The sequence below is a fragment of the Hyperoodon ampullatus genome, assembly GCF_949752795.1.
Source record: "Hyperoodon ampullatus genome assembly, chromosome: 17".
Classification (NCBI taxonomy): domain Eukaryota; kingdom Metazoa; phylum Chordata; class Mammalia; order Artiodactyla; family Ziphiidae; genus Hyperoodon; species Hyperoodon ampullatus.
In genome coordinates, this window is record NC_136930.1 from 38,002,576 (window position 1) to 38,024,693 (window position 22,118).

A 22,118-nucleotide genomic window follows, 5' to 3' on the forward strand; every position below is an offset into this window, starting at 1 on the left:
TTCTTATTCCAGTTTCCTTTTGTTATTGAGATAAGTATAGGTTCACAAGCGGTTGTAACAAACAGTACAGAGGCATCCCATATACACTTTAACTAGTTTCTCACAATGGTAACATTTGACAACCAAATGTAAAGTTAAATTTACTTTCTAATTTACTCATTGAAAGCTTTCTTTTTTTTTTAGTATATATTTTATTTATTTATTTTTTTGGCTGCATCAGGTCTTAGTTGAAGAACGCGGGCTTCTTCCTTTATGCATGTGGGATCTTCCATTGCAAGGCAGGCTCCAGAGCACATGGGCTCTGTAGTTTGTGGCGTGCAGGCTCTCTCTCTGAGGTGTGGGAGCTCAGTAGTTGTGTCACGCGGGCTTAGCTGCCCCGCCGCATGTGGGATCTTAGTTCCCTGACCAGGGATCGAACTTGCATCCCCTGCATTGAAAGGTGGATTCTTTACCACTGGACCACCAGGGAAGTCCCAAAAGCTTTCTGATAGGATTAAGAAAAAGAAAGAATTCTTATTTTAAAAACATTATTTTTATAACTTAAACATTTAGTGCCACAAATGCAAACTGGAACTCAGCATGCAGTGAAATTATACTAGAACATTGTAACAATGCAATATTAATGCAATATCAGGCAATGTTGTTATAATGGAGAAGCACCAGATAATTTTTGTTGGTGGGAACAACTCTTTTTTTGTTTTTTTGGGTTTTTTTGTTTTTTTAGCTTGAATGACATTGCTAAATGATGTAAGCAGGAACTGCTGTGGGCAATTCAGTCTATACTATCAGTCCCTGAGAATTCAGTGTAGTTTCATGGAATAGTCATTTGTTAGTCATCTAAAGACCTTATTCATATGATGAGCAGTTCAGGGAATTTAAAATATGCTTAAAATTCTTTTTAGCATTGTAGAAAATTATCAAGTGCAGTGAACTTCAAGGAAAAAAATTTTCATTACCCAAAACACTTGATTGATTTCAATGTGTAAGGATTTTTTTCCTTGCAAAATGGGGATGGTATTATATATGTTATTTTCAAGCATAACTTTAAAAGAATCTATTACAGAAAATTTCAAACTAACATAATTTGGGAGAATATCTATTACCCAATTTCAACAATATCAATATTTCCCAATCTTGTATCATCTGTTTCCATGGGTACCCTGCTATACCCTTACCTGCAGAACCTTTCAAAGCACAAAAACCTAGAGATCATTTCTTTCACCTGTTGCTATTTATGTGCCCAATATATCTTTAAATTAAGCACCTTATTCTCAAGCATTAATGACTTTAGTTAAAGCAGAACTTAACTAAAACACATGTGCCAATCTTGATAAACCTATTTTGCCTCCATTGCCCTATTTAAGCATTTCCTTGGTATATCTTTAAGACATTACCTTGAAGTAGGCTTAAAGGAAAAATTGACATTTGTCTATGAATTTTATCTCATAATACAGAGTAATGACTTTTGATTTCCTTTACTGTGTGTTATGTGGTCTTTTAAGCTGCCTTTTTTTTCTTTTGGCTGCTTTGGGTCTTTGTTTCTGCACGGGGGCTACTCTTCGTTGTGGTGTGCGGGCTTCTCATTGTGGTGTCTTCTCTTGTGGAGCTCGGGCTCTAGGCTCACGGGCTTCAGTAGTTGTGGCTTGCTGGCTCTAGAGCGTGGGCTCAGTAGTTGTGGCTCGCTGGCTCTAAAGCGCAGGCTCAGTAGTTGTGGCGCACGGGCTTAGTTGCTCCGTGGCATGTGGGATCTTCCCGGACCAGGGCTGGAAGCCATGTCCCCTGCATTGGCAGGCAGATTCTTAACCACTGTGCCACCAGAGAAGTCCCTAAGCTGCCTTTTTAAAAACCAAGAGCAGGGCTTCCCTGGTGGCGCAGTGGTTGAGAGTCCGCCTGCCGATGCAGGGCACACGGGTTCGTGCCGCGGTCCGGGAAGATCCCACGTGCCGCGGAGCGGCTGGGCCCGTGAGCCATGGCCGCTGAGCCTGCGCGTCCGGAGCCTGTGCTCCGCAACGGGAGAGGCTGCAACAGTGAGAGGCCCGCGTACTGCAAAAAATAAAATAAATAAAAACCAAAAGCAAAATGGCTTTATTAGCAAACATTTTCCATTTAAGTTCAAAATAATCAAACCATAATAACCACGAAGCTAGAATGGGATTGCTTCTAGAGAGGTTCTGATCTGGAGGGGGAGGGGTGTGATGGAGTCATACTGCTGGCTCTGTATTTGTACCCTTCAATGTTGTATGCTATTCCTATTCCAAAACAAGACAAAAGCTCATTTAAAAAACAGAACGCCAAAATAGTTTACAAAATAATAACTTCTGTAAATGTGCCTCTCTGGAAATTGTTGTCTTCTGTTACTTCTGTTACAAATGTCCACGGTTAACAGTGTGTTTTGCTTCCTTCTTCATCTAGATTTTTCATCAAAATATTACTTTTAAAAATGTCACTGTTTTCTAAACATGTAAGAAGATCAGTTATCATTTTATACTTTAAATCAAACAAAAAGATTACTTATAAAATAATTTCTACTATAGGATTCAGTTTTCAAATTTAAAATGAAGCTTTGTGAGGGCAATTCATGTTTTGAATAAGCAGTCTGTAACTTTACTATGTATTTGGAGCATATTATGATAACTGTAGTAGGGGTTTTTTTGTTTGTTTGTTTTTGGTAATCTTTGACGTAATTAGGGTAAGTTAAGTTTAGTTACCAAACTATTTTGACAGTACCTAAATTTGCTTACTATTTCAGTGAAATAGATTCTTAGAAGATTTCTTTATTCCTTCCAAAGTGTTTTTATATTTGTTGGTTACTTAAACTTTCTCCAAGAGATAGATGCACATGCACAGAGCAGCTTGTACAGCCTTTAGGAAGAGCTAACAGAAATTGAGAATCCAGATGTGATCATCAGTCCCTCTGCCTCAGTATTAAACTCAAAAAGAATGTTGAAAAGTCATCCTTCTTGAGATTGTTCATTTCAGATGAACAAGTTAGTTCAGAAATTTCCTGAAAAGTGACTCCAGCTTTTGCACTTGCTAGGATTAAAACATTGTTTCTCCAGTCACTTTCCAAAAATATATGGTCTTTGTAACACTAGGGGTGTTAATAACCTTAATACAAAGGCTCGGTGCAATAATTTTGCAAGAAGTGGAAATCAGATTTCTTTTTGCAAGACTTCTCGGCATGTTTTCTATGTAAATGTGTTTTTATGTGTTTTAATTTTCTATATTAATGTCCTCTCATCCAGAGGAGAGAATATAGTCTTCTATTCTTCTTTTCCCTTAACCTCTTTTTTTTTTTTTTTTTTTTGCGGTACGCGGGCCTCTCACCGCCGCGGCCTCTCCTGTCGCGGAGCACAGGCTCCGGACACGCAGGCTCAGCGGCCATGGCCCACGGGCCCAGCCGCCCTGCGGCACGTGGGATCCTCCCGGACCGGGGCACGAACCCGTATCCCCTGCATCGGCAGGCGGACTCTCAACCACTGTGCCACCAGGGAACCCCAACCGCTTTTTCTAATAGGACAGATAATGCTTTGATCCTCTCTCCTCTAGAGAAATATGGCAGGTCCTCAAAATATGAATATTTATGACTACTTCTATTTTGGAATGCTACCTGATAACATCAGTGTTACCAATATTTAGTAATTTGTAATTATTAGATGAAAGGGTGTTATGAGAATTGTTTCCACTAGAGTATGTATTGTGTTGGTAGACACCCTGGCCTTCAGTATTTTCATATCTTTCCCTGCTCTACAAAGAATTTTCTATGAGTTATTAAGATACATAGAATATTATAAAATTAGATTATGTAAATTAGGATTTGAAAAAATACAAGATAGGAAGAAATATTTGATAGTCTGACAACAGAATCTTAGGCAATTAAATTATATTGGCATAGGGCTTCCCTGGTGGCGCAGTGGTTGAGAGTCCGCCTGCCGATGCAGGGGACACGGGTTCGTGCCCTGGTCCGGGAAGATCCCACGTGCCGAGGAGCAGCTGGGCCCGTGAGCCATGGCCACTGAGCCTGCGCGTCCAGAGCCTGTGCTCCGCAACGGGAGAGGCCACAACAGTGAGAAGCCCGCGTATCGCAAAAAAAAAAAAAAAAAAAATTATATTGGCATAACAATCATAGGCTCTGAGCAGGAGGAAACTTGAATTATGAAACTCATAATTTCAAAGGAAAGAAAGTCATTAATTCTCAGGGAAATACAGTTTTTCTCTACATTGGATTTGAAAGTTTTTACCCAAATACATAGAGAGAACATGGAGTACTGCCATGGAGGAAATCTTCACCAACTTTATAATGTAGTCACTGGTGTGCTTCATTCAGTGGTTTCTTTTTCTTTCTTTCTTTCTTTTTTATAATAAATTTATTTTTTTATTTTTGGCTGCGTTGGGTCTTCGTTGCTGCACGCAAGCTTTATCTAGCCGTGCCGAGGGGGGCTACTCTTTGTTGCTGTGCGTGGGCTTCTCATTGCAGTGGCTTCTCTTTGTTGCAGAGCACGAGCTCTAGGCGTGCAGGCTTCAGTAGTTGTGGTGCGTGGGCTCAGTAGTTGTGGTGTGTGGGCTCAGTAGTTGTGGCGCACGGGCTTAGTTGCTCTGCGGCATGTGGGATCTTCCTGAACCAGGGATCAAACCTGTGTCCCCTGCAGTGTCAGGCGGATTCTTAACCACTGCGCCACCAGGGAAGTCCTCAGTAATTTCTTAATGCAATCTCAGTGTGACTTGCTGAATGAGTCTCAGCAGTAATGTCTTCATAACTGTGATGCTCTAGCAGTTTTCTGAATATAAATCTATGGGGAGACCCCTCTTGTGCTACTTACTTTTTCCCTTCATTTCCTCTCATCTCCCTTCAGTTCTTTGCCCATTCAGGCAACTCCAACAGGGTTTCTTACCCAGCTCAAGTGCAGTCTCCTTGTTAGTTTATGTGATGCGGTACAGTCCCTCCATGCACTGTAGGACCTTGGAGTTCAAGGTTACATTGACTCACTCATTTGGCCCCTAACCCTTGGGTTCCTTTGTAGTTTTATCAATTTTTGAACCTCTGTAGCTTTTGAGTAGCAGTTACATTATTGTTACCATGTACACCTGAGACTGATAAATACTGACACTTGAGAATCTGAAACCTAACTAAAGATATAATGGAGGTAGAAACCCAAAACAATGACTTAAAATGAATGTTAGGATGAGCTACTGGTATAGTCTTGTTTTGATGGACAGCTCTCTTTTTGCCATTATTTAGGGTGTGGTTAAAAAATGCCTTATCTTTCTCTAAACCGTCTCTAAACCGCCACAAAGCAAATGCACATAATTTTTACGTTATCCTTATTCTGTGGCAATGGCATAATCCATTTATACTTTATACTTTGAAGCTATTCTTATGTTTAAAATTGTTTCCCTTATAACATACAGCACTCCCTACCATTCCTTAAATTACATGGGATTTGAAAAAGGCTAAGATTTTCTGATAACTGAGTAACTTTCCATGGAAAGCATTAAATATCTCAAACATTGACTGTAAATTGTATTTAACTGAATTGGATTAGTTGAAAAGTTAATTTATTTACTTATTTTTTAAAATAAATAAATTTATTTATTTTTTGCTGCATTGTGTCTTCGTTGCTGCACACGGGCTTTCTCTAGTTGCGGTGAACAGGGGCTACTCTTTGTTGCTGTGCGCAAGCTTCTCATTGCGGTGGCTTCTCTTGTTGTGGAGCACGGGCTCTAGGCATGCGGGCTTCAGTAGTTGTGGTGTGTGGGCTCAGTAGCTGTGGCTCCTGGGCTCTAGAGCACAGGCTCAGTAGTTGTGGTGCATGGGCTTAGTTGCTCCGCAGCATGTGGGATCTTCCTGGACCAGGGCTCGAACCCATGTCCCCTGCATTGGCAGGAGGATTCCTAACCACTGCACCACCAGGGAAGTCCTAAGAACAACTTTATTAAGGTAGTTTACATATCATAAAATTAACCTATTTTAGGTATACAATTCAGTGGTTTTTAGTGTATTTACAGAGTTGTGCTGCTAATTTTAGAACAATTGTGTAAACTAATTTTTAGATAATATAACAATCTAATTTTAGAGTAACCCATTACCCCCAAAGGAAACCTGGTGTCCATTAGTAGAAACTCCCGTTCACTTCCTTTCTACCCACTTTACTTGCCCCTCCCCCATCCCTAAATAACTATCAATCTATTTTCTGTTTCTATGGATTTGCTTTTTCAGATATTTCATATAAATGGAATCATTCCATATGTGGTCTTCTGTGACTGGCTTTTTTTTTTTGGTGGCATTGGGTCTTCATTGCTACATGTGGGCTTTCTCTAGTTGTAGCAAGCAGGGGCCACTCTATGTTGGGGTGCGCAGGCTTCTCATTGCAGTGGTTTGTCTTTTTGCAGAGCACAGGCTGTAGGCGCACGGGCTTCAGTACTTGTGGCATGCGGGCCCAGTAGTTGTGGCTCGCGGGCTCTAGAGCACAGGCTCAGTAGTTATGACGCAGGGACTTAGTTGCTCCACGGCATGTGGGATCTTCCCAGACCAGCGCTCAAACCCATGTCCCCTGCATTGGCAGGCGGATTCTTAACCACTGTGCCACCAGGGAAGTCTGGCCTGTGAACTCTTAGTTGCAGCATGTGAGATCTAGTTCCCTGACCAGGGATTGAACCTGGACCCCCTGCATTGGGAGAGCAGAGTTTTAGCCACTGGACCACCAGGGAAGTCCCTGCACATTTTTAAATTGAGTCATTTTTCTTACTGTTTTTTAGTTGTAAAATTTCTGTATATATTCTAGGTAGGAGAGCTTATATGACTTACAAATATTTTCTCCCAGTCTGTGGGTTGTCTTTTCATTTTCTTGATGGAGTCCTTTAAAGCACAAAAGTTTTAAGTTTTGATGCAGTCCAGCTTATCTATTTCTTCTTTTCTCACTTATACTTTTGTTGTCAGATATAATGCAAGGTCATGAAAATGTATTACTACATATTCTTTTAAGAGTTGTGTAGTGTTAGCTCTTACACTTAAGTATATTACCATTTTGAATTAATTTTTTATATGGAGTGAGGTAGAGGTCTAAATTCATCCTTTTGCATGTGGATATTTCATTGTTCCAGCACCATTTACTGAAAAGACTATTCTTTCCTCATCAAATTGTCTTGGAAACCTCATCAAAAATCAGTTGACCAGGGAATTCCCTGGCTGTCCAGTGATTGGGACACCATGATTTCACTGCCGAGGGCCTGAGTTTGATCCCTGGGTTGGGGAACTGGGATCACATGGGCTGTGCAGCGTGGCCAAAAAAAAAATTCAATTGACGATAAATGTAAGGGTTTATTTCTCACCTCTCAAATTCTATTCTATTGATCATTGCCTATCCTTATGGGAGTACCACACCATCTTGATTACTGTAGCTTTAGAGTAAGTTTTGCATTTAGGAAATGTAAGTCTCCCTACTTTGTTCTCTTTTAAGAAAGTTTGGCTATTCTGGGTCATTTGTATTTCCATATATGTTTTAGCTTCAGTTTTGTCGTTTTCTGCAAAAAAGCCAGTTGGAATTTTGACAGCTATTGCATCGAATCTGTACAATTTAGAGATAGTATTGCCATTCTAACAAAAATTAAATCTTCTGTTTATGAACATGGGCTGTCTTTCCATTTATTTAGATCTTTTATTTTCTAACAGTGTTTCATAGTTTTTAGTGTACAAGTCTTGCTCTTCCTTTGTCAAATTTTTTTCCTAAATATTTTGTTCTTATTGATGCTGTTGTGAATGGAATTGATTTCCTAATTTCCGTTTTGGATTGTTCATTGTAGTGTATAAAAATGTAGTTAATTTATTTTGTGCATTGATCTTATATCTTGTAACCTTGCCAGACTGGCTTATTCTAGTAATAGTTCAGCAAACTCTATTCGATTTTCTACGTATAAGTTTGCCTTGTCTCTATACTATCATTTTTACTCCACAAGTTACTTTATTTCTTGCTGTCTTTTATTTCAATAATCTGAAAGACCTGGAATTTAGGTTGAGAAAAAATTCTTATTCTCATGCCCTGTCAGGTAGAAACAGATTATTTAATTTTTCTTAAGATATCTTGTCTACAGCAGATAATCCTAGTGCAAAGAATAAATATTGAATCCCAATTGTATTGTGTTTTGGCTTCATTGGAATAGGTGCTACCCTACAGACGCTGAACATAATTGTCATTTATAGCCTTAAATTTCTAGTTAGATAACTTTTATTTTATCTTGGTTGTATTTTGAAGGTATTGAGTTGGCCAAAAAGTTCCTTTGGTTTTTAAGTGAAAATAAAAGACACATTTTTCATTTTCACCAAGACCATTATTGAACAACATATTCACTGTTTTGTTCCACTACCTTCTGCCATTTTTCAGGCAACTTCATAATTCCATCTTCCCAAAAGTTTTTATCTTTTTGAGCAAAGAACTGTTCTGGATGCCTTTTACAGTCTTCCAGGGAATTGAAATTCTTTCCATTAAGAGAGTTTTGTAAAGACCAAAATAAATGGAAATCTGAAGGTGCAATGTCTGATGAATACAGCAGATGAATCAGAACCTCCCAGCCAATCTATAACAGTTTTTGCCTGGTCATCAAAGAAACATGCGGTCTTGTGTTATCCTGGTGGAAGATTATGCATTTTCTGTTGACTAATTCCGGACACTTTTCGTCGGGTGCTGCTTTCAGTTGGTCTAATAGGGAGCAGTACTTATTGGAATTAATCATTTGGTTTTCCGGAAGGAGCTCATAATAGAGGACTCCCTTCCAATCCCACCATGTACACACATCACCTTCTTTGGTTGAAGATTGGCCTTTGGTGTGGTTGGTAGTGGTTCATTTCACTTGCCCCACGATCTCTTCCATTCCACATTATTGTACAGTATCCACTTTTTATCACCTGTCACAAATTTGTTTTAAAATGAAACGTTTTCAGGCTTCCCTGGTGGCACGGTGGTTGAGAGTCCGCCTGCCGATGCAGGGGACACGGGTTCGTGCCCCGGTCCGGGAAGATCCCACATGCAGCGGAGTGGCTAGGCCCATGAGCCATGGCCGCTGAGCCTGCGCATCCGGAGCCTGTGCTCCGCAACGGGAGAGGCCACAACGGTGAGAGACCCGCGTACCGCAAAAAAAAAAAAAAAAAAAGTTTTCGTTATGTTTCAGTAGAGAATTGCATGCACAAATATGGTCAAGAAAGTTTTTATTGCTTAACTTAATGTGGAACCCAAACATTAAAGCAATTAACATAACCAAACTGGTGCAAATGATTTTCAGCAGTGATTTGGATATTTTGAGTATATCGGCTGTCTCCTGCATGGTGTAACATTGATTGTTCTCAATTAACGTCTCGATTTGATCACTATCAACTTCAACTGGTCTTACCCGACCTTGGAGCATCACCCAGCTCGAAATCTCCAGCTCGAAATCTCCAGCACGAAACTTCACAAACCACTTTTGACACGTTTGCTCAGTCACAGCACCTTCTCCATACACTGCACAAATCTTTTTTTGCATTTCAGTTGCGTTTTTCTTGAAATAAGAAAGCATAATATGCCGGAAATGTTGCTTTTTTTTCTCCCATCTTCAATATTAAAATAGCTACACAAAAATCACCAACTTTGATAAGTTTTTTTTTTTTTTTTTTGCGGTACGCGAGCCTCTCACTGTCGCGGCCTCTCCCATTGCGGAGCACAGGACGCGCAGGCTCAGCGGCCATAGCTCACGGGCCCAGCCGCTCCATGGCATGTGGGATCTTCCCAGACCGGGGCACGAACCCGTGTCCCCTGCATTGGCAGGCGGACTCCCAACCACTGCGCCACCAGGGAAGCCCTTTTTTTTTTTTTTTTTTTTAATGCACGCTGATATGACAGCTGTCACAATGCAATCTAACAAAATTGTTTCAAATGAAGTTAAGACAACTAAGTGCTACTAGGGCCATCTTACGGAAAAAACCAAGCGAACTCTTTGGCCAACCCAATACTAGATACCTAGATTTAATTTATAAGAGATCTTTAACCAGAGGCATAGAATATGCCAGGTCAGAGTCATAGAAGTAAGTTGTGTACTATGGAAATGATCTGATTTTCATATCCAATGTGGAAAGTCAGAGTAACTCAGCACAATACACAGAAGTCTTGATAGTCTTTGAGTATTAGTGTTAGTATCTATCAGGCATTTGACATGAGCAAATATGGTCTTTGAATGAGTGGTGCTTGTATAGGGGGGAGACACTGAACTAGAAGTTGAGAAATCTGGGTAGTTCTTCAGTTTTGTGAAGAGCTAACTGGTTGTGTGACCTTTGGGAAATTATTTAACTCTTAGTTTCCATTTCCATCTCTAAAAATGAGGAGGTGTGGCTAAATGATGGCTTAAGTCCTTCTCAGGCCTAAAGTTCAGCATTCCCTCTCTTTGCTCTGACAGTTACACACAGATTGACTCTTGATCTCTAAAGAGACTCTCCTCAGAGAGTTGTAAAAATCTCACCAAGTGACTCTAATATTCAGATAAGTTGAGAATCACTGTTTTAGAGACTTAACAAGTTATGGGCAGCTTGATGTCAAGTAATATTTTCAGGCTCCCATATTTTAGAAATGAAATGGAAGAATGATTATGGAAATAGCAAGAGTGAGAATAATAATAGAACAACACATTACTGCATTTTATGGTTTGTGGAGTAATTTGATATGTTAAATCATTGAAGCTGAAGAACAATTCTGAGAAACTAGGAAGTGTAATCGCCATTTAACAAATGATAAAATTGGAGTTCAGAGACATTAAGTGACTTGCTCAAGGTTACTGTGCTACTAAAATGGAGTCTGGGACTGGATTCACTATCTGGTATCATTCCTATTAACCCATCAGTTAGGATTATGTATGATAGATAATGTCAAAGATTTTTAGTCCCTTCCATTATGTGTTTACTTGTCTTTGAAATGGGATAATTACTTACTTAGAATGATTTATAAGAGTTAATAATCTAAAGCTGTGGGTCTTTATTGCTCTTTAAGCTAATGACTACTTTAAAAAAAAATTTCCCTATGTGTATATATTTTTAAATATGGGTATCTAGCAACTAACTGTGGTGGGAAACAGATTGGTTTAGGGACAGGGTGAAACTAATTTCATAATCTAGTAATTAGTTGAGTTACCACACAAAGAATGCTTGGGGGACTTCCCTGGTGGTCCAGTGGTTAAGACTCTGGGCTCCCAATACAGGGGGCCTGGGTTCGATCCCCAGTCAGGGAACTAGATCCCACCTGCCACAACTAAAGATCCTGCATGTGGAAATGAAGATCCTGAGTGCCACAACTAAGACCCAGTGCGGCCAAATAAATAAACATTTTTTAAAAAAAGAAGAAGAATTATTAGGTATTCGTGTGGCTTTTGTTCCTTGGAGGTAATTGCCCCAGATACACAAAGAGGACCCATCATCAATTTCCCCTCGTGTTAATGGTGGTTGATGTAGTTTGTTATGCATCCCTTCTAATTTACTTGTTCCTTTCCACCCCCCACACATTTTTTTTCAGTCAGGTTGGTAGCAGTAACTCATGGGTGCTATAGTACTTTGCTGTCATATTATGCTGTACTTACTGTGTTGTACATTTTTGTATAGCAGTAAAACAGTCTATTCTTTGGAGCAATCATTTTGTATACTCTTTGGTCTCTGTGGCTATGGTTTCTATTATTCCTTTGTGTTCATGCCTTTTCACGCCTTAATATTCCTGATAACTAGCCAGTAATCATCAGTGAGCTAGGCTTTGGAAGTGGTGCTTTGTGGTTGAGTGGCTGCACAAGTTTCCTTCTCTCCTTCCTTCATTTAGGACTCTCAGACAGAACTGGATCTTTGGGGAAACCCTGTATTTAACTCTGCATTAACCCTTCTATCTTTCAACTTTTGGCTTTTGTGGAACGTGGGACAGAACAGCTATGGTGTACTTGTCTTGGGAGAGATAACTCTGAGAATTCTAAGAAAGATCACCTTGAGAAAGTCTGTTTCCTTAAGTAACTAATGTTTTTAGAGTAAATATTAGACATTGTCTATTTCTATTGGTTCACTGTGCTTTCTCTCCCTTTAGCCCCCCAGGTTCGCCCAATAGTCTTGGCTACTTCCCTACAGCTGCTAATCTTAGCGGTGTCCCTCCACAGCCTGGCACGGTGGTCAGAATGCAGGGCCTGGCCTACAATACTGGAGTTAAGGAAATTCTTAACTTCTTCCAAGGTTACCAGGTCAGTACCTTGAAGAAGAGAAATACTCAGTGCCCTTATTACTTAAGTTGATGTGCCTAAAGAATGCAGCCAGGAAAGAAGCAAATCCTCTGAAACTCGTGTGTACGTGTTAATAAATAGATTTTCTATATGAAGAACCAGAGTCAAAGTCAGGGGGACTAGTTGTCTGAGGGCTAACTTCAAACTCATCCCTTTAATACGACTGTGGCTTTCCATGCTGTTTTAATTACTTGAACTTAATCTATTTTTTGTTTTGTTTTTTGGGGGGGGGGTTTTTGTGGTACATGGGCCTCTCACTGCTGTGGCCTTCTCCCGTTGCGGAGCACAGGCTCCGGACGCGCAGGCTCAGTGGCCATAGCTCACGGGCCCAGCTGCTCCGTGGCATGTGGGATCCTCCCGGACCGGGGCACGAACCCGTGTCCCCTGCATCAGCAGGTGGACTCTCAACCACTGCGCCACCAGGGAAGCCCCAACTTAATCTCTTGATGCTTTCTTTTTTTTCCAATTGGACTGCTTTGAGAAAGCTATTTAGGGCACACAGTGATTTGGGTGTTTCTATCTATAGTAAGATTGGCTAAGAAGGAATTTTCCTCAGACGTGGAGTTGGAATATTTAAAAAGTAGTCTGAGGCCTCTCTGCCTAATCTGGAAAAATAAGGGTGACTCAGTAAATCTTTAGATGGTAACTCCTTAAAATGAGCTATAAGATATTCAGTGAGTCTTTTATGATCTATTAATTCTTCTGAAACTGATATTTACTCTTGTCAGTTTTTCTACGACTGTCTGTGTCCATCAACTGTTCTTTGACTTAAGAACATCTTGGTAAGAGCTCCTTAACAGCAAGCAAAATCTTCTCATTGTCATCTCACCTGAGCGGACATCTTTCCTTCCTTAAATCACATGGTTAGAACCCGAACTCCTTCCTTTCCTGCAACGTCTGAAAATCAGTATCTTGCAGCCTTTTAATTGCACTAAAAGCAAAAATGGTCTTTCCTCCTGGAGCTGAGCTGTGCTTGAGTCTTCAGAGTTGAGAAGCACTTGTAGGCATAATCATCAAATCCTAAAATAACCCTTGAGCATTTACAGTACAGCATGATAAGGGCTGTGCCTGCAGGTGCCATTTCACTCTTAGAACAGGTTTACAAGCTCTTGGTATCCATGGATCATGGAGGGTTGTGGAGCTCAGCTAAAATGATGTCAGTGGGGATGCCCCGAACCTACCAAGTTACCATGATGGGATATTTTTTGACAAATGAAGAAAATCTGTGTCTGATAGTGAAAGACTGAATGAAGGTGGACAAAAGTTATCTTTTTTTACTGCTTGGCTTAGCACATTCTTTCCAGAAGTAAGCTATTTTTCAGAGATCAATAGATACTTTACTTCTTCCCTAAACAATTATGCTGCCTGTTGGAAACCCTTACAGGAATAAAAATGTTACTTTCCGAACTTCGTATCTGATTCACTAGATTATAAAATGAGTAGATAATTTTACTGAAGGCTATTGAAAAGATGATTTAATCTCATGGGGAATACATTTGAGTTTTGTATTTTCTCCCATGGTTTTCCAGTTCTAGAAAGTATAAGCAAAGTTTCAGGTTTTAGTAGTCAGTTGAATTAATTTCTTTTGTTTTGACTAATTAACTTTTATTACATTCACACTGAATAGAATTAAGTGGTCATACACATATATTGATTATGAGAGTAAGCAAAATTGCTCTTACTATGAAGAGTGCCATGGCTGGCTTTTGTGGGTATTTATTATACCACAAACACGTAATAGCAGCTATTTCTAGATTTATGGCTAAAAGATTGACATGCTTCAAAATTAAGACAAACTGCTACAGACTGAAGTTATTTTATTTTATTTAAAATTTTTATTTACTTCTTTAAAAGATTTTTTTGATGTGGACCATTTTTAAAGTCTTTATTGAATTTGTTACAATATTGCTTCTGTTTTATGTTTTGGTTTTTCGTCTGCGAGCCATGTGGGATCTTAGCTCCCCGACCAGGGTTCGAACCCATACACCCTGCATTGGAAGTCTTAACCACCAGGTGGCCAGGGAAGTCCCTGAAGTTATTTTATCTTCTAGTAGCTTCTAGGGAATCATTCAAGGTTGGAGCAGACCTAGTATAATCATAAGCACAAAGATTCTGTGAAATTATTTTGTCTCAGGGCATTTGCCTTCATTTCTGAAGTGCTTGGAATTTATGAACTGGATCAACAAAGTAGGATTACATAGGAACCTGAATTATCTAATTCAGTATATCATATTATTCTTCAGTAGTTTGAGCTTTAAGGTAGTTACAATGCATACTTTCAAAATCTCTGTATATAACCTAATTTCATATCACTCTTACATAAAAGCTTATATTTTCTACTGCCTTTGAGTCCTTCCTTGCCTTATTTATTTTTGCCTATTCTCAGTTATGTTAGTAACAGCCGCTAACCATGAGAGTCTAGATTCTTTTAAATATGGCTTTGTCACAAGACAAAAATCAATGGATGGCTTTAAAAAAAATTTGTTCTCAAGTGTAATCTGTGTCTGTCTTTACCTGTAGTGCATTTATTGCTGTTGCTGATTTCATGGGAGGTTTTCATTTGATTTTTGGTTACTTATGATTCATCCTACATAATTATATAATTTACTTATGTAATTAAGCAAATCCTTGGTAATAATTGGTTGAATGAATGAAATCTCTTAATGGTTTCTGTTTCTGTCTTTTAAAATATATATATTATATATAAAATGGCATGTGCCATCTTTATAAATGTTCTTTTTAATTTTTGGATGTATGTTTCCTCTATCCTCAGCAAAATTCTTTCTATAAAACTACTCCAACTTAATGTTTCCATACTTCATTTGGGGTCGAGGAGGCTGTAAAGTTGGAAAGGGCAAGGATTTACAAAAAGGGAAGAATTCTGATGCTAAAGCAAGATGCAGGACATGGGTTCTGCTATCAAGTCTGCATTCTCGTAAAGTAAAAGTACCCGAGTTAGGCCCATTTTGATAAATGAGATTAATAGAATGAGGATTGAATTTACAAAGGCTAAAAGACTACTATAAAAATATTTGGTGATGAGGATGTCATTCTGGTCATGGAAATAAATCTGTGTCTATATTTTAGTTGGTGGGCCTCTTATTCTGAAATGGGCTGTTAGGTATCCTTATATAAGTCCTTTAACTTTTTCATTTGCTCTTTGCATTAACCTCTACTGTCAATGGCTTTGCATTTTCAGTAGTGCTAGTTTTTGTTTCTCCTCGAAGTACTGATTTTATTCATTATCTCCTTGGGCCTCTCACTGCTTTTTACTTGCTGCACTGCTGAGAGAATTAGGTTGATATTACAAATATATCTAATACTATTTAAAGTTCACCAAGTTATATAGAGATATTGAGCTTATTGTAGAATACCTTGAAAATAGTTGGTGCTCAAATATTTGATATCTAGTCACACTTGTGGTGTGATGGAAACTGTACTATTATCAAGATCTGAAGTGTTTGGTGGCTTTGCAGTACGATGTTCTTTTTCTATCCATGTGCTCAATCTAACTTCCCTCCTAGTAGGGATTTTTATGGTATTTAGACGTGTTAAGTAAGAAATGATGACTTGGGATTAGCAGTTACATATATGGCTTGTATCAGCGTTAACTTGTTTCCTGTGGTCTAAATGTCCTATAATTCCATTGGTAGATCTATTCAGTTGAAATACTAACCATCCATATTGACAGTTTGTCCATCTTTTGATCCTGTTTGTTTTAACTTGAATTTTAGTATGCAACCGAGGATGGACTTGTACACACAAATGACCAGGCCAGGACTCTATCCAAAGAATGGGTTTGTATTTAAGGGCCCCAGCAGTTAGACCATCCTCAGAAAAGAAGGTAAGGTTCTATGATGTGAAAGTTAAATTATAAAGGGCCAAACAAATAGAGGTCAAGAATCTCAAAGTGTGTTTTAGAAGTCAGGTGGCAGTTGCCATCTTCCCTTTATGTGATGTAAGAATGTCAGAAATCTTAGAAGGAATGGAGACTGGAATTAAGGTTGTCATCTAGGGCCTCCCTGGTGGCGCAGTGGTTGAGAGTCCGCCTGCCGATGCAGGGGATACGGGTTCGTGCCCCGGTCTGGGAGGATCCCATATGCCGCGGAGCGGCTGGGCCCGTGAGCCATGGCTGCTGAGCCTGCGCATCTGGAGCCTGTGCTCCGCAACGGGAGAGGCCACAACAGTGAGAGGCCCGCGTACCACCAAAAAAAAAAAAAAAAAAAAGGTTGTCATCTAAGTAGATAGTATCTAGGCAACATATATGGAAATACTTTTCCATTTGGAAATTTATTCATATCATGTGGAATACAGATTGGGTATGCTTTCTTTTGTTTTTCTTTTTAAATGAGGTAAAAATCACATAACATAAAATAAATCATTTTAAAGTATACAATTAAGTGATTTTTATCAACTCTGAAAGAAAATCCTATACCCATTAAGCAGTAGCTCCCAATTTCCCCTCCCCATAGACCCAGGCAACCAATCTGCTTCATTTCACGTTTTTGACGTTTATCCACGTTGTAGTGTGTATCAGTGCTTCATTCCTTTTTGTGACTGAATAATATTCCATTGTATGGCTATACCACATTTTGTTTCTTTCATTTATCTGTTGATGGGCATATGGGCTATTTCTACCTTCTGGATATTGTAAATAGTGCTGATATGGACAATTATGTACAAATATTTGAGTATTTTAAATTATTTTGGGTATATATCTAGGAGTAGAATCACTGAGTCACAGGATAATTCTGTCGAGTTGGTTACACTTTTTTTTCCTAGTTTCATTTTTTTTTAAATGTTGTGGTAAAGTAATATATATTATAATACTATTTTAATCATTTTTAAGTGTATAGTTCAGTGGCATTAAGTAATTCACATTGTTATGCAAACATTACCACCATCAACTTTTTCACCTTCTCATACTGAAACTCTAAATACATTAAACAATCTCCTTTCCCTCTTTCCCCAGCACCCTGGGAACTGTTATTCTCTTTTCTGTTTCTATGCGTTTGACTATTCTAGGTACCTTATAAATGGTATAACACAATATTTGTCCTTTCATAACTGGCTTATTTCACTTAGCATAATGGTTTTAAGCTTCATCTGGGTATACTTTTAAATATGCTCCATTCCAAAATGACTGTGAGGTTTTTGTTGCATGTCTTTCTTCTCTTTTAAACTAAATCCAGAAGAAAGGGATCCTGATAGTTGAGCCACCCCACCCCCACCCCACTAATCTATAAACTTCCCTTGAAGGATACTGACATTGCCTATGAGTCTCCTCAAAAGAGATAGAGTTATAAGGACATGGTCCGGAATTGGTGTGGCTTATTTCTTCATTTTTTAATATTCGGTTTGCAGAAATTGGTTTGCTGGCATGTCATTTTCAAATTTTGTAGCCATTTTCATGGCCAAGGACCATGTGGGCTTCAACCACATGGATTCTAAATTAGAAAAGAGGTTGCCAGTGCAATGTCATCTTTGAGAAATGACAGTTATAGTCTTAGCCTCTCATTCTGAAGTTGTAAAGCCCCCCATTCTGGGTTGGAAGTGTTGATTCTCTGCCATTTTCAGTGAAGTTTCAAGATATCTTGGTACTATCAAAGAGCATGCCCAGATACGAGGTAGTATGAATGGGGTATTTTCTTGTCTAGTTCACAGTGATGAGAGCACATTATTCTAACCTGTTGGTGTTCTTTTTGGTTCATACTTTGTCTTTTCAAATATTCTTTATTTAACCCCTTGATGCTGTCTGTGAACTTGACAAGCATATTGTTCATATTGTAAAATGAGTATTTTGAATAAGAAATGACTAGAATTGGGGAATTCCCTGGCCGTCCAGTGGTTAGAGCTCAGTGCTTTCACTGCCGGGACCAGGGTTCGATCCCTGGTCTGGGAACTAAGACCCTGCATGCCTCGTGGTGCAGCCAAAAGAAAACAAACAAGCAAAAAAATCTGACTAGAAATGGAACCTTTTGAAATTACATTAGAAATGTTAAATTGACTCTGACCGTTACTCAGTACCTCTAATTCTATCTATGTATTGTATATTTGGGGTCATGATAGGATAACATATCAGCTGCTTTGTTACAATCCAGACTTTTGCATGTTCTTATAACATCAGATTAATCTGCCTTTATATTGAGGATTTATAAAAATTCACATCGAGTACTATGTGAAATACTGAACATAAGTTATCTCATTTAGTTAACAACCCTAGGAAGTAAGGATCGTAAACGTATTGTGTGCTTAGTATAAAGAATTTGGAACATATAGACAGGTACAAGGAAATCACGAATAATCCCACCATCCAGAAATAACCACAGTGAATAGTTCCTTTCAGCTCCTTTTTTTGTATGCCCTCAAGGAATTTTAGACCTGTTTCTTTCCCCTTAACCTTATATTGTGACTGTATATTTGTATATTTTTCTCCTCATCCATATGAATATCAAATTCATCATCACCAGTCATCTTTGACACCAATAGAGTGGCTTACGCTCTGAGAGCACTTTTATATCTGCAGTCTCATTCGAGTTTTACCACAGCCCTGTGAGGCATCAGGACAGGTACCCTGACCCCATTTGACAGATGAGATGAAATCCAGAGAGGTTAGACAACTTTCACAGAGTCATACAGCTAGTGACCAAGCTGATAAAAAGACCAATAACTCCTAGCTTCAGTCTTGGTGCTCTTTTCCTTTGGGCAAATAAGAGGACAGCAGAGTAAGTGCTTGCATTGAACTGAACAGTGACCGAAAATATATGTTTACATCCTAATCCCTGGAACCTGTGACTTGCCTTACATGGCAAAAGATATAAATTAAGGATCTTGAGAGGAGGAGTTTATTTTGGATTACCTGTGTGGGCCCTAAGTGCAATTACAAGAAAGAGGCAGAAAGAGATCAGGTAGACACATATAAGAGAGGAGGTGGAAGTGTAACTACAGAGAAAGAGATTGGAATGAAGTGGACACAAGCCAAGGAACACCTGCAGCCACCAGAAGCTGGAAGAAGCCAAGAGTAGATTATTTCCTACAGCCTCTGGAGGGTGTGCAGCCTGGCTGACACCTTGATTTCTAACTTCTGGCCTCCAGAATTGTAAGAATAAATTTCTGCTGTTTTAAGCAACCAATTTGTGGTAATTTGTTATAGCAGCCACAGGAAACTAATACAGTGCTCTAAAAATTTATTGAAAGAACAGTGTCACTGCTGGTTATAGAATCAGATAAAGGTAGCCAAAGCCCATAGTGAGGTCTGGTAAAAAGTCACACTGGGGCTTCCCTGGTGGCGCAGTGGTTAAGAATCCTCCTGCCAATGCAGGGGACACGGGTTTGAGCCCTGGTCGGGGAAGATCCCACATGCCACGGAGCAACTAAGCCTGTGTACCACCACTACTGAGCCTGTGCTCTAGAGCCCACGAGCCACAACTACTGAAACCCATGTGCCTAGAGCCCGTGCTCTGCAACAAGAGAAGCCACTGCAATGAGAAGCCCGCACACTGCAACAAAGAGTAACTCCCGCTACCACAACTAGAGAAAGCCCACGCACAGCAACGAAGACCCAACACAGCCATTAATCAATCAGTCAATCAATCAATCAATAAAAGAAAAAAGTCACACTATCTGTCTTCTCATGTAGCCTAGTCCTCTCAAACCAGCCAATATTTGTTGACTGCCCCAAGAACTACTGTAGATATGCCTCTTTTTTTTGGTCATAAAAGACCCCCAAGGACAGCTCCTAGTCTATTAAAGATGCCCAAGTTTCCCTCCAGAGAAGGAGATTGTGATGGTGGGCTGGAAAGAATGCCTCCTCAGATGGCCAGTGTTCTTGTACCCCCCACTTTCACTGTGAGTTCCAAGTCTCATACTCCTAGGATCTCAAAGGGGCAGGGTCAGCTCATAAATTTAAATCTGTCAACAAGTGCTTCTTAACTATATTTACAACTATATTTTGCATACATATGGAGATGATAATTCTTTAGAGGTGACATTTCCCTTCTCTGTAAAAATTGGGAAAAAATCTCTTCTACATATGTAACAATTTTGGGGGGTGAGAATTAGATGGGTTAATGAGTATACAGTTATACAAACTAAAGTTCTTTTGTATACAAATAACTGTTTTGTTGCTATGATCACAATAATCATTACACAGGCAATGTTTTTGACTACTATCTACATTTCAGACATTTTTCAGATTTCACCAGTATTTCCATTAATGTCCTTTTTCTATTCCAGGATCCAGTCTAGGATTTCACATTTAGTTGGCCTGTCTCCTTAGTGTCCTCTGGCCTGTGTTAGTTTCTCAGTCTTTGCTTATTTTCTAGACCTTGACAATTCTGAGTTATGCTGCTTTTGAAGTCTTATGGGCTGTCCTTTAGTTTGAATTTGTTTAATGTTTTTCTTGTGATTAGGCTGGGGTAATGGGTGTTAGGAAAGAATACATAGAGGTGAAGAGCCCCTCTCATTAGATTTCATGATACATAATATCTGTTGTACTATACCCACATGACCTCCCTGGTGGTATCAATTTGATCATTTGGTAAATGGCTTCATCTATTCAGGCTGTCCTAACGCAATTCGATGGACTTGGGTGGCTTATATGCTTTGTTTGTTTGTTTGTTTGTTTTGTTTTGCGGTACATGGGCCTCTCACTGTTGTGGCCTCTCCCGTTGCGGAGCACAGGCTCCGGACGCACAGGCTCAGCGGCCATGGCTCACGGGCCCCGCCGCTCCGCGGCATATGGGATCTTCCCGGACCGGGGCACGAACCTATGTCTCCTGCATCGGCAGGCGGACTCTCAACCACTGCGCCACCAGGGGAGCCCTGGGTGGCTTATAAACAACAAATATTTACTTTCTCACAGTTCTGAAAGCTGGGAAGTCAAGATAAAGTGCTTATAATTTTCTTTGCCTTTTTGTGAAAACTTTTGACTGTATACTAGGTATTTTTGGAGATTCTTGCAATATGTTAAGCCTGGTATTCTCACAACAGCTAAATTTTATGCAAAAAAGCAAAACAAAACAAAATCTCCATGTAACTCTCATTTGAAGAGTGTTTTTTATACTTGGTCTCTTAGTGTATAGTTTAGATTAATTTTTGGATTGAAAAATCTTTTTTTTGGGATCAATATTTTAGTTTTTGGCCAAAAAAATCAAAAAACCTTTTGTTTGTTTTTGTTTGCTTGATTTTAGAGATTTCAGTTCTGTTTTGTTTTTTAAATATTTATTTATTTATTTATTTGGCTGCACCCGGGTCTTGGGCACCCAGGGTCTTCATTGCAGCATGTGGGATCTTTAGTTGCGACATGCAAACTCTTAGTTGTGGCATGTGGGATCTAGTTCCCTAATCAGGGATTAAACCTGGTCTCCCTGCATTGGGAGCATGGAGTCTTAGCCCCTGGACCACCAGGGAAGTCCTTCAAGGTATCTTTTGGATAAAAAAAGCAGCTTTCAAAATTAGACAAAACTGGGCTTCCCTGGTGGCGCAGTGGTTGAGAGTCCGCCTGCCGATGCAGGGGACGTGGGTTCGTGCCCCGGTCTGGGAAGATCCCACATGCCGCGGAGCGGCTGGGCCCATGAGCCATGGCCGCTGAGCCTGCACGTCCGGAGCCTGTGCTCTGCAACGGGAGAGGCCACAGCAGTGAGGGGCCCGCGTACCACAAAAAAAAAAAAAAAAAAAATTAGACAAAACTTCTGTCTTCCTCCTCCAACTAGTATTATAAAAATGGGTAAGAACAACAGATAAATGCTGATTGTATTGATTTAAATGAGAAACAGGCTTTCTTTGATTAAAGAATCTGAGTTATGGGTTTTATTTTAGCTTTACTATAAGGAAGAAGAAACTGTTCTTCTGTC

At 39.5% G+C, this 22,118-nt stretch overlaps 1 protein-coding gene across 2 annotated transcripts in view; it reads left to right on the forward strand.

The window, feature by feature from the left end:
- ESRP1 (epithelial splicing regulatory protein 1) overlaps window positions 1–16,998 on the forward strand; it is a gene marked incomplete at its 5' end in the record, with an annotated part of 52,042 nt that extends 35,044 nt beyond the window's left edge. For both annotated transcript variants that reach the window (XM_079722228.1, XM_079722227.1), the window contains 2 exons: window positions 12,075–12,225; window positions 15,999–16,998. In XM_079722228.1, the coding sequence (XP_079578354.1) occupies window positions 12,075–12,225; window positions 15,999–16,073 (226 nt within the window). In that variant the 3' untranslated portion in view covers window positions 16,074–16,998. The remainder of the gene's footprint in view (window positions 1–12,074; window positions 12,226–15,998) is intronic.
- Between the last annotated feature and the right edge of the window lie 5,120 nt (window positions 16,999–22,118).